The sequence below is a fragment of the Atta colombica genome, unplaced genomic scaffold (assembly GCF_001594045.1).
Source record: "Atta colombica isolate Treedump-2 unplaced genomic scaffold, Acol1.0 scaffold224, whole genome shotgun sequence".
In the NCBI taxonomy this organism is placed as follows: Eukaryota; Metazoa; Arthropoda; class Insecta; order Hymenoptera; family Formicidae; genus Atta; species Atta colombica.
The window spans coordinates 1,307,381-1,323,312 of record NW_017259321.1 but is presented as its reverse complement, the minus strand read 5'-3'; the positions used below and the strand labels follow the sequence as shown (position 1 = coordinate 1,323,312).

At 33.7% G+C, this 15,932-nt stretch overlaps 2 protein-coding genes across 3 annotated transcripts; both read left to right on the top strand.

Annotated features, from left to right (window-relative positions):
- Nucleotides 1-1,281: 1,281 nt before the first annotated feature.
- LOC108688020 (histone-lysine N-methyltransferase pr-set7) lies at nucleotides 1,282-4,061 on the top strand. Its single transcript, XM_018194084.1, has 6 exons — nucleotides 1,282-1,619; nucleotides 2,439-2,620; nucleotides 2,762-2,891; nucleotides 2,971-3,323; nucleotides 3,405-3,595; nucleotides 3,716-4,061. The coding sequence occupies exons 1-6, from the start codon at nucleotides 1,556-1,558 to the stop codon at nucleotides 3,924-3,926; spliced, it is 1,131 nt and encodes a 376-aa protein (XP_018049573.1). The 5' UTR covers nucleotides 1,282-1,555; the 3' UTR covers nucleotides 3,927-4,061.
- Nucleotides 4,062-8,281: 4,220 nt separating this feature from the next.
- LOC108688000 (leucine-zipper-like transcriptional regulator 1) lies at nucleotides 8,282-14,285 on the top strand. Of its 2 annotated transcripts, XM_018194057.1 has the most exons (11): nucleotides 8,282-8,625; nucleotides 10,396-10,704; nucleotides 10,806-10,920; nucleotides 11,199-11,365; nucleotides 11,453-11,654; nucleotides 11,950-12,294; nucleotides 12,580-13,015; nucleotides 13,076-13,251; nucleotides 13,370-13,654; nucleotides 13,749-13,934; nucleotides 14,088-14,285. In XM_018194057.1, the coding sequence occupies exons 1-10, from the start codon at nucleotides 8,468-8,470 to the stop codon at nucleotides 13,866-13,868; spliced, it is 2,313 nt and encodes a 770-aa protein (XP_018049546.1). In that variant the 5' UTR covers nucleotides 8,282-8,467; the 3' UTR covers nucleotides 13,869-13,934; nucleotides 14,088-14,285. The 2 variants fall into 2 exon arrangements, with proteins under 2 accessions (XP_018049546.1, XP_018049545.1); XM_018194056.1 differs by having other exon boundaries at nucleotides 12,580-13,251.
- Nucleotides 14,286-15,932: the final 1,647 nt, after the last annotated feature.

Below are 15,932 nucleotides of genomic sequence, written 5' to 3'. Positions count from 1 at the left end.
ATATATACATATATATATATATATACAGCCGATCATAGAAAGGTTGCAATACTTTTTTTCGATGGTTTTCGGAATGCAGCCTAATCACTGAGCTATTGATTCTTATTTGTGGATCCATGAATAAGAATTAATCGCTCGATGAGCAAGCTGCATTCCGAAATTCATCGAACAAAAGATGTTACAACTTTTTTGTGACCGGTTGTACATATTAGCAAATCGATGTTGATTCGACGTCAAAATTATCTAATGCCTAATTCAGATTAGACGCAGCAATTAAGCAGCAGAGCAGCAACCAATCAGCGATATTTACAATGGCGTAAAAAATATCGCTTTGATGATTGCTGCTCTGTTGTTTGTGCTTGCATCCAGTTTGAATTAAGCAATTCGACATCGAATCGATTCTATTGTTATTTCTCACTGTAATACCTAAACGAGAATGGATTGAATGAATTCATATTTTCAGAAATATTGATTCACGAATGTTAAATTGAATGCTTTTCAATCCTGAATGCATTATTCATTTATAGAAATTGCATAGAGCATATCTCTATGTCTTTCAATCTAAAAATAATATTAGCTTTTTCTATACAAAAACATACAATTGTGAATACTGTTCAATTCAAAATTTTGAATAGGAAATGCAGTTTTTCAATCCAATTGAATCTAACTAAATCCAACAAAAAGTATTTGCTATATTTAAAATACGCATTCGGATAGAAAAAAATTTCAATCTATTTTAATCCATTTTCGTTTGCTGGATAATATTTTTCGCAGTAATCGGTAATCGGTATATGTATGAAAACAACATCTTTTTCAGGTGAAGTAATATAAATATAATAAGATTATTTTTCGAGCTACGTTCCTCTTAACGCTCACAACGTTCGTAGAATCATTTTATCGTTTATCGTTTATCAATTAAGAACAAACGATGCTTGCGAGCGTAAATAAAATGCAGCTTCGGTATCAAAACGCTTCAATGTCAGAAATTTAAAATTCGCGTTGTATTTGGGTTGTGATCAAAGTCTCGCTACAAATGCTTTGAAGTATTTGATGGATCAATTAGAAGAAAGAATTTTACAAACTGACCAATTAAAAAACGCTTTATAACATGCTTTGCAACATCGTGTTGACTGTACCATTGATATTCGCTCCAATAAGAAGCACTGTTTTTTAGGGATATTTTTATCTCTAGTGATCTCTAGTCGAGATTCCCAGAAAGTGTGCTCTCCTATTGGACGTCGTTAACCGCCGTGACGCGGCCACTGTGTGTAACGTATTAGGCGCAACATGGCGGCATGTCGCTCAGTCAGTGCTGTTTGCAATATCGCTCGTCGTATTCACGCCTGTAGAAGATTGTGAACCACGTTCTCGGTTGTTTACTTTCGTACACGGCGGCTCGCATCGCTCGTGAAACGACGCGACGTCGACGAGACGAGGGGACGTCTCGAAACGCGTCGCGTCGCGTCGCATCGTCTCATCGCCCCCCTCATTGCGAGTACTGATCATCATAGTCGGTTACATTTCAGTTACTTCGTTGCTCGTTTTGTGGCTCGTTATGCCTAGGACGACTCGCGCATTGTCCCACCGCGTGGGAAATCGTGTCGTCGACACTGTGAAAGGTAAGGACACTTTATCCGACGATCCTCTCACTCAAGCATTCTGCACCGGCCGCGCGGTAGGGGTTATGTTTTCCGTGGGTCTCTCTTCCTCCCTTGCTCCATCTTGAACGCTGTCGCAGAGACGCGTTCCAGCTACCCTTTCTCCTCCACCGCTTGGCCGCTCTCTCGTGACCCTCCCGTCCGCCCGCGACCGTCCCGCTCTCGTCTCGGCGCGCGACGTTTATCGTCGATTTTGATGCGTTGAATCCTGCAATTTGTTAATATCGTGATACGATGATCGAAATTCTCTCGCGATGCTGACGTACAAACGATAACGACTCTCCTCGTCATTCTCGCGACACGCGGAACTCCGCTTACTGGGCTAGAGCATTGGGTTTAGAAACTATAAACTAACATGGAGTACGATAATTAGGATGTCAGTCTCTGTACGACGATTCCGCGTGGAGCAGTGAGATTCAACCGTGATTTTCTTACAGATTCTTCTACATTTTTCGTTTTCTTGATGTCTCGCGAATTTTGAATTGTAGCTTTATAGCCACTCTATAAGTTTCAGATCGATTTCACTCGTTGAATCGTTCTTTCTTTTTTTTTTCTTTTTCATCTTCTAATGTTCCAAACAACCTTAAACAATAATTTCTTTAAAATTGTAAATTTTATTTAAAATTTTGTCAATATTATTATTTATGTTAACACAATAAGTAAAATTTATTTCTTATAATTTTTGTTCAATATTTTTTATGTGTACATATAATTGATTATAAAATATTTAATATTATATTTTATCAAACTCAGAAATTTAAATGTTATTAATTAACACAGGAAAACGGAAAAATGGCACAGAAAAAAATACAAAGATTTTAACAAGTAATGATACAAGTTTATTAGTGAAAAATGAAAATAAGCTGAATACTACCAAACAAATAACAAATAAATTTGATACAGTCAAGAAACAATCCATATTAGAAACATGCAAATCTTCTAAACATAAAACTCATAATCAAGTAAGTATATTGGATTAAAATTTATAATATGTTATAAACATATTTGTTTTTTTTATTAATTTCTGTGAATAAATAAATAAATTTCAAAATATATTTCTAATCATATGTATTACAATGTTTTTCATATTATTTCATTTACAGGATTCTAATAATGAAGTTATAACAGGCAAAAATCTGCTTACCCATTATCTTTTTGATAATGCAAAAACTGTTTCACCTTGTATTCAAGTGAAGGAAGAGATTACTTATGTAGAACAATTCAAAACTGATGGTATATAATCGCAATTTTATTTATATTAATTTTTTCTTTTTAATTTAATTTATGATATATAAAAATATTGATTTTTTAGAGACACCAGTGGCTGTTCCAGTTCGTACGCCTTCTACGCCACATAGAATAAAAATGCCAACAGAGGATTTAGATGAAGGAGCTACAATTACTACCAATATAAAACCTGTGATTACATTACTTAGTCCACTACAAGTTATGAAAAAACCAGTTCAACGTGGACGTAAAAAAGGAACCTGCTGTCAGTCCGTCAATCATCGTTTGTCAAAGCCAGTGAATGGTGAAACAAATCATTCGATTACCGACTACTTTCCAGTACGTCGTAGTGTAAGAAAGAGCAAGAAGATTGTATTAGAAGAGAAACAACGTGATTTAGAAAATAAGGTTCTTTGTCAAGTGGAAAATGGTTTAGAAGTAAATATAACCTGATAGGAACATTGGTACTTTTCAAATAATATACTGAAACAAATTATGACAATCTATTTCTTATTACAGATAAAAAACTTTCCGGGTAAAGGTCGCGGTGTCGTAACGACACGAGAATTTGCCAAAGGCGAATTTGTAGTGGAATATATCGGCGAGCTGATCAATCAGGGGGAAGCAAAGGAGCGTGAGGAATTGTACGCACAAGATCAAAATACCGGATGCTATATGTATTATTTTCAACATCGTAATCAACAGTATTGGTAAAATAAATCTTGATCTTGATAGAATAATCATTCTCATCGTGGAATCCTATAATAATCTTGAGCGAGATAAAAAAAAAAAGAGTATAATATACATGTTGATTCATATCGATTTTTTAGTGTTGATGCAACGGCGGAGACTGATAAACTTGGCAGGTTGGTGAACCATTCGAGAACCGGTAATTTAATTGCGCGAATCGTCGAGGTCAATTCAATACCGCATCTGGTACTTACGGCGAAAGAGGATATACCGATCGGTGTAGAGGTCTCATATGATTACGGAGATCGAAGTCGCGAATCGATTCGTCATCATCCATGGCTGGCGTTATAGCACTTCCAATTCATTATTTATATAATATCGTGTTACATTGTACAAAAATTCATTTCATTTGTGTTCCTCCTATGAAGGAACTATATAGCATATATGTTGAATTTTCTATGTGGTACAAATTTTTTTCATAGCGATCCGCGGTGTATTCAATAGACAAATTCAATTAGACGAATTTGCGAGTTTCTACTAGTATATTTGTAAATTCCAAATTCTTTTCAATTACTAAAAGAGAATTGTATATTAAATTGTTAATCATGACAATTGTTTGTTTGTATTGGAAGAATGAAATATGATTTTTATATTATAACAATTAGCTTTCTTAATGATAAGAAGGTTAAATTTAACTTATTTAAAAAAATGATTTCTAAAAGAAAAGAAGTACATTTGATGTTAAATGTTTAACATATGCAGTATTACCAATCAAATAAGAACTTTGGCATTCGGTATTGAATTGTAATAATCATGACAAATCGTAATACATGCTTCATCTAGTCTCGCTTTCATCTGGTATTTATTAAGCGATTTAGCTTGGATTTTCTGTACTAGCCCTTTCGCGATGGTAACATTAAATTGAAAACTGCTGTATAAGATTGCGAATCTGCGCAGTGTATGATTGACACTTTGGTCTAGTACCTCGTCATAGTCACTGTAATGCGTCGTCTACAATAGTAACATTAAAGGCTGTAGACACATAAGTTTTCTGGTCAGAAATGATTGATCAATCAATGTCAAATCGATGCTGATTCAATCTCGCTCAATGTTAAATCGATGTTAATTCAACGTTGATCGACGTTAATTTCATATTGATCGCTCAATCATTTGTAAATGGGGATGCAATAGGGCATAGAGTAATTTTTGCAAACGAAATAGATTTCAATTGCATTTCTACTGCTACTGTTTATGGTAGATGACGTTTAATATTTCACATAAAATTCGGAAAGAAGAATTTAGTACATCCAAGTACGATGCAGATGCAACGCAGAGCAATGAAAATGTATTGAATTCTAGTTTATACAATATTCTTAAACTTATTTTTTAATACTCAGATGACAAGGGCCTCGCGGTGATTTGCAGGTACATATCGATGATTTATTAATGATCATGATCCGATTCACATATTTAACAGCACAAAGGACAGTTTTGCAAAGTTATAGTGACCATTCATTGCAAAAGATTAGAAAGGATAAAATATCTTAAATAATATTATTAAATTAAATTAATTTTATTGATATATAATATCAATTTTATTGATATATTAATAAAAAATGTATTTGTTCATGCTTTGATAGAATATATATCAAAATATGAACAAATACATATTTTTAAAAATTTTAAATTGTTTAATAATAAAGTTTAGTACTAGCTAAATATAACTTATATAATATTTATGTAAAATTTACATTGAAAAACTGAGATATAGGCATAGATCATATTGCAAAACTGGATATCTTTACAAAAAGTGTCCTACAAAAATTTTGATAGGTGGCTGTAGTTATCCTTAATATGTAGCGAGTATTCTCAGCATTGGGCGACTATAGAAAGGCATCTTTAGAAAGGGCTAGATCAAGAGTTCTTAGTTGAAGCAATTGTGATACGTAGCTACAAAAATGTTATGATCCTCTCCCACTTTTCCAAAAAACTATATGTATGTAATCGCATAAAAGTATATATATATATCGATGAAAGAGATTCTTTTGTTGAAGTATTTTATGCAACACGCGATAGCTTTGAGTACTTCACTGCCACATACTTAGATGTGAGAACTTGGTTTCTCGAAAAATAATTGTACATATTCTGCCTATATGACATTGTGCAAATGACATTGTGCGAACATATTCCTCGATTGCTTATATATCTTCCTTAAAATAACCGCACTTAAGAAAGAAAAAAGAAAAGTAGAGATAATGTTTACGTTTTCACTCAAATTTGTTTTTGTCAACTATTTATAGCACATACACACACGCGCGCGCGCGCGCGCGCGCACACACACATACACACACACATGAATACGCATTATTATATATTATACTGCTCACGTACTTTTACATTACTGCTCGTCTCTTTTTATTAAGCTGCTCTATACTTTTGTCATTTATAAAATAATGTTCAATCTTTGTTAATAATTAAGTATAATTTGCCGATCTTCCCCATTCCTTTTCTTCGAGAGTCTTCGAGAGAGAGAGAGAGAGAGAGAGAGAGAGAGAGAGAGAGAGAGAGAGAGAAGTTTAAAGAATTATTCTAAAATGAACACATATATAATATATACAGAGAAGAAACAATTTTTACTAAACATTTTTTATGCTATAAATTTTACATTTGTTGATCATGTTTATTGTACATCTTTTATCGCACGCAAGAATTCTTGTAGTTGCGCACATTGTATACGAAAATATATTCATGATTTATTCAAAGTTACAAAATTTGTAATATCTTACATCTGTTTTCTCTCTAAGTCTTCTTTCATTATTTAGATATGGTAAGCAATTTGTGTTATGATTTTTATAAAATATTTATCTAAAATTATTATATCTTGATCAAAATATTTATATCTTGTTCCAGTCTGATATCTTTGTTCTATAAAATAATTATTAATAATTTGTTCTATAAAATTCTGTAAGCAAAAGAATTTCGAACTACTTTGTTGTCAAGAAAGAATTAAAAATAATTGTCAGAAAAGAAATCTAATCGTTTACTTTTTTTACTATTACACAGCATCTGCAAATAATTATCTGCTTATAATTATTTGTATATTATACACACATTCCCTCTCGTGAAAAAATCAAAAAGATTCTGAAAGTAGATGTAAAAAAAAATATCCGTGTCTCGGCGTTTTACTAGCTTAAATCGTTAATGTTTTTTATGCAGCTATTTATCATATTTGCTTCATATTGATTTTTTACAATTGTTTTAATTATATAATTTTTTAAAATAAATAATTGACACTTTTGCATGTGAAATTATGCAATGAGTCCGAATACAAAAAAACTGAGAATATTTTTTTATATATTTTCAAATTTTTGTATAATAATATTTTGTATAATAATATTATATTAATTTTGTATAATAATTATAATTATAATTATAGAATTTGATTGATTGCTATTTGTATAATTCCGGTTTTGTATCACAAACAACAGTGCAAGCATGTGATTTCCTTCTCAATCGGCGAATTCTACATTGGCGTAATCAATTTTTTCACGAAACTGTATCGGAAATCAGAAGTTTTTAATTTTGTTGCGCAAAAATAGTATAATTCAGGTGCGTGTTCGGTACGTTGTAGCCAAATTGTTGGTGCAATGAATTTAATTTTATGAGATTTATTTTTCCATCTGAGCAAACATCGACAATAATAATCGCACATAACTTCTGGTACGTACCACAAATTCGGTTTATACGTCACATGAAAATAAGCTTTAAATTCTGCTACAAATTTTTTATATTTCGCATATAGCTTGGAGGTGCAAATAAACCGCACACCTAGCAATAATTATTTTGATTTGAATATTTATTATTGTTTATTTTAATATTTCCTTCATTTTCAATTTTGTTTTAAATGTACAGTTTGAAATTTCATTAATTAAATCCGCGACGTTCGAACTGAACAAGAACATGAAATAAGCTGGATTGTGATTGCTACTTGTTTATGTCACTTTATTGTTTAGATCGCGAAGACAATGTCGAAGTAAATTAATATTGAAACGGTATGCTTTCCTAACATCTACTTTCAGAATCTCTTTGAATTCATGGGGGGAAATCTGTGCAGTATTATAAAAAGATATTTGATGATACTTAAAAAAAAGACATTTGATTACTTAAAAAACGTTAACGACTTGATCTGGTAAAATGCTGAGACACGGGTATTTTTACATCTCCTTTCAAAATCTCTTTGATTTTTTCATGGGAGAAAAAAAATCGATTTTTGTCATATTGTGTAATTAAAGAGATATATTATAATTGCAATTTATAAAATTCGAAGTAGAATGATGTTATAAAATACTTGTCAGTTATCAACTTTATTTACAATTCTTTTTTGTAGAGAGAAAAATCCAAGATTTCGCGTGCCCGATCTCTGAATGATCTCTCGTAGCTATAATATACATGCAATTCATGTAGCTATATGCAAATTTTCATTGATGCCGACGTGCGCGCTGGCGAGCTTAGCGCATGCGGCAGGGGGGAGGGGGATATTTTTACGTCACGGTGCGCGGTGACGAAAGTGTCGTGGGAAGGAAAGGGACAAACTGATAGAATGACAGAGAAGGACGTCGGTTATTGATTCTGTCGATCTATGCATACACGGCCGACACAGCGGCATACATATTTTTGACATTGTGTGCCGGAAGCGATTTTGCGCATCAAGTTCTGTGCGATGGCTTAAGACCGGACGGCGTTCACCGTCTCTTTCGGTGCGCGTCAAGTAGCATCAAATCGTCGAGCATTCGCAAACGAAGCAGCTCTTCTTGCGCGTTCTTTTCGCGCAAGGGTTAATACTCCAACGCGAAGGAGTATCATAGGTTAAGGTCCGTTTCTTCCGCTGTTGAATGAGAAATCGCGTCCACGATCGTGCGAAAATGGACAACGTGATGACAACGCCGATAACCGCTGAGTGCGCGGATGCAATGACCCTGAATTTCGGCCCATTCGAGACGGTGCATCGGTGGCAACGCATGCCGGAGTGCGCCGAGTTCGTCGGTGCCAGGTAGGCAGTCGGCCAGGATGCACTTGTTGTTCGAATGAGTCTCTTCGTTTACTGCTTCCTGCAGACTCCTGGATGCTTTTCAGCAAGAGATATAGATGCAGTGTAACACAGTGAATCTTCTTCTTCTTCACATGCCTTCTTCATATGCCTTATTCACATACCATTCCTGTTGGCTATCATCATAGCTATTCTATCTACAGCTAATCTTATCCACTGCCATCCTGAAGAGTTCTGTTGAGCTCAGTCCACTTCCTCAGATTGGCTAATCAGGATACATCTTCTACCAGGAGCTCTCTTCTCTTTTACCTTTGATGTTTTGTAGCATTTGATATTTGTTGTTCCTCATGATGGCCAAGATTTTAGTTTTCTCTCTGTTAATAACACCTTTGGTCTTGTCCTCTCTATTTCCTACAGATTTCTTAATTGGTTATCTGGCGAATCCAAGGAATCTTTAAAATACGTCTGTATATCCACATTTCAAATGTAGTGAGAGTTTTTTCTTGCTAGCTTCGGTGATCTATGCTTCAACTCCATATAGGAGTGTGGAGAAAATGTAACACTATATTACACACAATCTTCTTTTCGAGCTGTAAACTAAGATTCCTTGGAACACAATAACGGCTTCATCTTAATTGTGATGAAGATTGTTTTGACTTTTTGATACAGCACTTTATGCATTTCAATCTCGATCGAGATAACATTTTTCATTTATGCAAATTGCAGCCCAGATACATATATTTACTTATTCTCTCTATGATCTGATCATTTGCCAAGAGAACTCCCTGATGGTGTTAATATCTTGTTCAACCATTCTTGTTGCGTTTGAAATCACCTATAATAAGAGTGATTTCATGTCTGTTGTAGGATCTCTTTAATTTGCTCGTAAAATTATTCGATTTTTTCCTCTTCTTTGTCACTGATTTGAGCATAGACTTGTATTATATTAATGTTAAAAAAGTGTCCTTTCATTTTAATTTTAATTATTATTTTATCTGAACAAGCAATATAAGTAATAACTGCTAGTTTCATGCTTTTGTTTATTATTATACCAACTTCTTGTCAATGTTGTCATTTCTCATTTCTCGTGTAGAAGATGGTTTGTTCCTCCATTTGACACTCCCCTAGCCATCTAATCTCATTAATATTACCCATTATATCTACCCATTATATCATTCTTTTCATTTCCTTGATAATATTGTGTACCTTTTTCGCCTCATACATACTCCTAATATTCCACGTGCCAATCTTCACGTCTGAATCATTACATCTTTATTGTTTGCCAATGTTAAACAAAAATGAAATGGTTACAGTGTTACACTGTGTAATGTATGATCATTTTATTTTTGTTTGTATTTAATATTGGCAAACAACAAAGATATAATAAGTCTATTTTTTACTCCTGCACTAAACTACATTAGAATATTTTTTTTTTGCCAAATATTAAACATATGTCTATTTACTTTAAATTTCAAACATATATTAGTTAAGTTGTAGAAAATAGACCTATAGATTTATTGTGTTACACTGTTATCTCGATCTTGCTGGAAAGTATCTTCTAAGTACTGTTAATTCAGTTTGATAGAATATCATGATAAAGAGAGAAAGAGAAAGGATTTATATCTATATATATTATATTCAAATAAATTTTATTCAGCATTCTAGAGATAGATTTGACAAAATAATCTAGTATCTATCAACAGTAGTATCTATCAACAGTACAACTTGATTGATTGTCTTTGTTCTGTCTTGATGCTTTGTTCTGTCTTGCAGACGCAGTAAGCATACTATGGTAGCGTACAACGATGATATTTACGTTTTTGGTGGCGACAATGGTAAGAGGATGCTGAATGATGTATTGCGCTTTGATGTGAAAGAGAAATCTTGGGGCAGAGCGTTAGCTACTGGCATACTACCTGCACCACGCTACCACCACTCTGCAGTCATCCATGGGTCATCAATGTTTGTATTCGGTGGTTATACTGGAGATATACACTCCAATTCCAATCTTAGTAATAAGAATGATTTGTTCGAGTATTGCTTTCTGACTGGTCATTGGACACCATGGAGATTTGATGGAAAGTAAGCATTATTTGTATTGCAAGAATTTTCTCATATGATATCTAATATTTTAGCATTTCTGATATTTTTATTAGACCTATCAAATTATAATGTATTTATAGGGCCCCAGTACCTAGGTCTGCTCATGGTGCCGCTGTATATGATAACAAATTATGGATATTTGCGGGCTATGATGGCAATGCTAGGTTGAATGATATGTGGACAATATCATTGTTGGTAGGAGATGTGTTTTATAAATATTTCCAAAATATATATGTATAATAAATGCATGATATTAATATAGACAATATAGACCTATTTAATCAATGTAGACAATGTAGAATTTTGATTTTAATTCAACTTAATCTTTATTTTTTCTAATTCTAAAAATTAGAAAAAGATAAAAAATAAATTGAATTTAAATTAAAGTTAATATACTGGTGGAAACAGATATTAATTTATATGTATAAGTCTTGTAACGCAGTTTTAATTTCACTCTTCGATATTTGTCCCAGCCTGGCGAAATTAAAACGTGGGAGGAGGTCGTTCAAGTCGGTGAACGTCCACCGACATGTTGCAATTTCCCCGTCACAGTAGCTCGAGAATCAATGTTCGTTTTCAGCGGACAGAGTGGAGCTAGGACAACTAATAGTCTCTTCCAGTTTCATTTTAAGGAAAAGCGGTAAATTTTATAGTCTGCGATGTAATACATCATAATTCATAGAGTCATTGAGTCATGTTCCATCTATTATAAATTTATCTTCTCTAGGTGGACGCGCATATCGACGGAGCACATATTGCGTGGCGCACCACCACCACCCGCAAGACGATACGGTCACACGATGGTCAGTTTTGATCGTCATCTTTATGTTTTTGGTGGTACGGCTGACTCGGCTTTGTCCAACGATCTTCATTGTTACGATCTCGATACGCAAACGTGGAATGTTATTTTACCGTCCATAGACAGTCAGGTAAGATGACTTACAAAGACGAATTCAAGCCAAAGTAAAGACGAATAATAACCGGAATGAGTATAACAAGCTTTTCTGTTTATAAATTGCTAATAGATAGAACATATTTGTTAATGCAAATTTGCACATATTTGTACTTGCAGTGCTATTCACATTCGTTAAAATAAATTGCTGATTTGTTAGCGTTTTCTGTTTAATCTGGATCCTTAGTATATTTGCTAATGTTTTTTTCCACAATGACATGTTACAAGAGATTATAAGTAATTTTTATTTTTATAATAATACATGCACACAGGTACCATCCGGTCGACTTTTCCACGCCGCTGCCGTGATCGGAGATGCAATGTTTATTTTTGGGGGAACCGTGGACAATAACATACGCTCTGCAGAGATGTACCGCTTCCAGTTCTCATCTTATCCCAAATGTACGTTACACGATGATTTCGGCAGGCTGCTGAACTTGAGCCTCTTCTGCGATGTGGAATTCATAGTGGGCGAGCTGGAGACTAAGATACCGGCGCATATAGCCATGGTGGCGGCGCGTTCGCAATTTCTTCGGACGCTCATTCGACAAGCGCTCAAAAAACGAGATAAACAAAAACTTATTGATGTGCCCACTAACGAATCCTCGCTACTGGAGGTAAACAATTTAGCAAGAACATAAAAATAAAAAGTTATATAGAATTCTATTTTACTTAAGTTGATGAGAGATAAAAAAAATATAATTGAAAAAATATAGGTCTGTTTTTTCAGTTAAACTTTTTACGTTTATCTTTGCTTTTTTTTCTGTAAAACTGAGAGAAAAAGAGGAAAGATGAATAATGCAAGAAGTTCAGCTGAAAAGAATAGATTATATTTACTATAAACATCTATTTGTATATATTCTTTCTTCCTTGGTTTTATAAATTTGGCTATTATGTTGCAGGTGAAATTAAAAGACGCTGTACCGGAAGCTTTTAAAATGGTGCTGAACTATATTTATACAGATCGTATCGATCCTACTAAAAGACTAGATGACAAGATTGAGGACCCACAGAGTAATCGCATCGTACTTCTTATGATAGATGTCTATCGCCTCGCCGAGCAGTTCCATATGAAACGCTTAGAACAGTTGTGTGTTAATTATCTCGAAGCAACTATAAGCCACACGAATGTCTTGGAGGCATTATGCAACGCCGTACACTTGAAATTATACTTCATAAAGGATTTTTGTCTCAGTTTCGTCGTGAAAGAAAATAATTACAATCTAATCGTGATGAGTCGGGAGTTCGAGACTTTAGATCAGCCGCTGATGGTGGAGATTATCAGGCGACGGCTAATGCCGCAAACTAAAACTATTACGAAGTACGAATCTGTCACTGGTAGGTATCATGCGCGACACACGTTTATCAGAGTAGTCTCTTATGAAATTTACTTGTTAGGAACTAACCTGGAGCAAGACATGGAAGCATTTTTAAAGAGCTTCGGTCAGGAATTTTGTGATATCACATTGGAGTTAAACGGTAGATCGATACCGGCGCATAAGGCCATCCTCGCGGCACGATGTGGTTACTTTGAAGGACTGTTTCGATCCACGCCAGGAAATAATACGGCAAACGTAAGTCATTTATAAAAAAAAGCACATTACTAATGAATCTCTCGCTAAACAAGAGAAGGCGTCCATTTTAATACAATATTTCACATATACAATTATAAAATAGCAAACTTTTATATAGGTACAAATTGGCGAGACGATACCGTCATACGATTCATTCTACTCTTTACTGAAATATATTTATTATGCGAATGTCTCGATGCCTCCAGAGGATTCTCTATATCTGTTTGCTGCATCGGAATATTATAGTTTCACGAATAATCGACTCAAAGTGTTTTGCAAACAAAATCTCGAAATGAACGTCACTTTCGAGAATGTTATACCGGTTTTAGAGGCAGCTGAGAGGACGCAAAATATCGATATGAAAAAGTATGCCCTCAATCTGATAGTTCATCACTTTAGCGAGGTAAAGAAATGATCCTGGACACACATGTTCGATATTAACATCCATAATATGTATAGAATCCGTAACATGTATACGAAGTATCGCTTTTATTTAGGTTGCCAGGCTGCCAAAATTGAGAGAATTAAGTCGCGAGCTCTTATTGGATATTCTTGATGCTTTAGCTGATGATCGCAGCGATGCTAGAACGTGTCAAGATATGACTACTGATTGCTGACTACGGATTTCTATTTCAGATCGTCGTCCATGTAATTGGGATTTACCATCGCCGTGCAGTTTCCAAGTAAGTATGATTATTTAAAAAAAATATTCTCAATATTGTTATATTTTTATTTTCAATAAACTAAAGTTATAGATTATTAATAATATTATTAATGCTGAGCAAGAAAAATGCTAAAAATATTTGTGATGATATTCCGGAGTTTTCTCGTTTTAGGAATTATGCCGGGTGAATTTCATCCTCATAGGACGAACGGTTCTGTTTGTTGGTAACTGTTATCTCGATCACACGGCTAAATCTTGCCTGACATCAGACATACAGACTTTGCTACCATTGTCGATTCAGGATGAGTCATCCTCATCGTCATCATCCTCATCATCCTCATCATCGTCATCGTCATCATCCTCATCATCATCATCCTCATCATCATCATCATCATCATCATCATCATCATCATCATCATCATCATCATCATCATCGCCGTCATCATCATCGTCTCGTTATGGTGACAACAGGAAGCATCAATGGTCTACTATTACCCGTCGTTGTTCCGTCAGTTGCAATATGTTGAGACGCACCGTTGTCGCCCTTTCGGACCTTGGACTTAGAAAGTTATTCCCGTAAATCGGAATTGTGTTAATATTAAATGAAATGACGATGATTTTCGTCAAGCTGTGTCATAGAAGTGTTTATTGCATGATGCAAAACTGCTCGAAAGCCGATGTATAATATTAGTGTAGAGATTGTGTCTGTTCGTATAACAACATTAGACATGATATTATACACAGGATGCGCATCAAGGTATCATTTTCCAATATTTTACATAAATACCCTGATGAAAAAATTCTGACAGCTCATATTTTTAAGAATTTTTCATATTTCAAATTTATGAAAACATATTTTAAACTTTTTCAGATTTTATAAGTTTTCTTAGGAAATTAGAATGCAAAATTTAAAAATTCTTAAAATATTTCCTCAAATTCATACATAAAGAATTCTAGAAAATATGTAGGACTGTTTCAGTACTTCTGAAAAGTATTCATATAAAAAATTCGAGAATTTTAAAAAGTTATAAAATTATACATAGAAATTCTGAAAATTATATAGAAATACTGAAAAATGATATAAAGAATTCTAAGAAAAATTTCACCAGGGTAGATACAGTAATGTCACTTCCAGTTATGATTACGTTATTACGTATATCTTAATTAGCAATTGTTATTGATTGTATTATTTATTTATGCAGAGTTAGAATTTGGGTATAATGACAAAAGTACGCAGAAAACTAAGCAACGAGAATGCGATTTTTTATTTTGAGTTATTTTTAAGTGTAAGGTCCTAAAGTTTGGCTATTCATGTGATTGCAGACTCTTTAATTTTTGTGCTTTTTGTTGCTTCTGCTTTATACCCGAATTTTGTGATATATTATAGCATTTGGCTATAATAACTAATGAGATATAACCATTGAGAGCTCTACTAAGTTGTTATTAAGAATTCTATTGAATTTTCAAGGGCTATTAATCAATTTAATCGGCCTGTCTCCAGTTCAAAGGAAATTGGAAATTGTTGATATTATTAACTGCTTAATTGTTCGATATAAACATCTATATGCTCAATCCACAAGGCACTAATATTTTAGTTATTTCGATATTTTATGATGCACAGCAATTTTTTTTAAATGACATAAACTTTGTAATAAATCAGTTTTTAATGGTATCTCATTGTAGCGGTCATGATAAGCCTATATGTTTCCATGTTTTTATTATACATGTTGAAGTATAGTCTGTAAAATATACATGAAATGTCTATTTGTGCTAAAGAAAGCGTTGTTATAACATATTTACATATATTCACGATCATATTGTTCCGTCGTATCCCCGTTGATCTTTTTGTAATTATACATGAGACAGGAATATTTTTATGGGCTTAAGTAATATATATAGTAATATATAAATAATTTCATTTTATGCAGATGGAAGAGAAATGATAAAAATGAATATTATGTATATGTGTTGAAAGTGAATATATTTTCAAGACGTTTCAGAAAATTGTTGATATAAG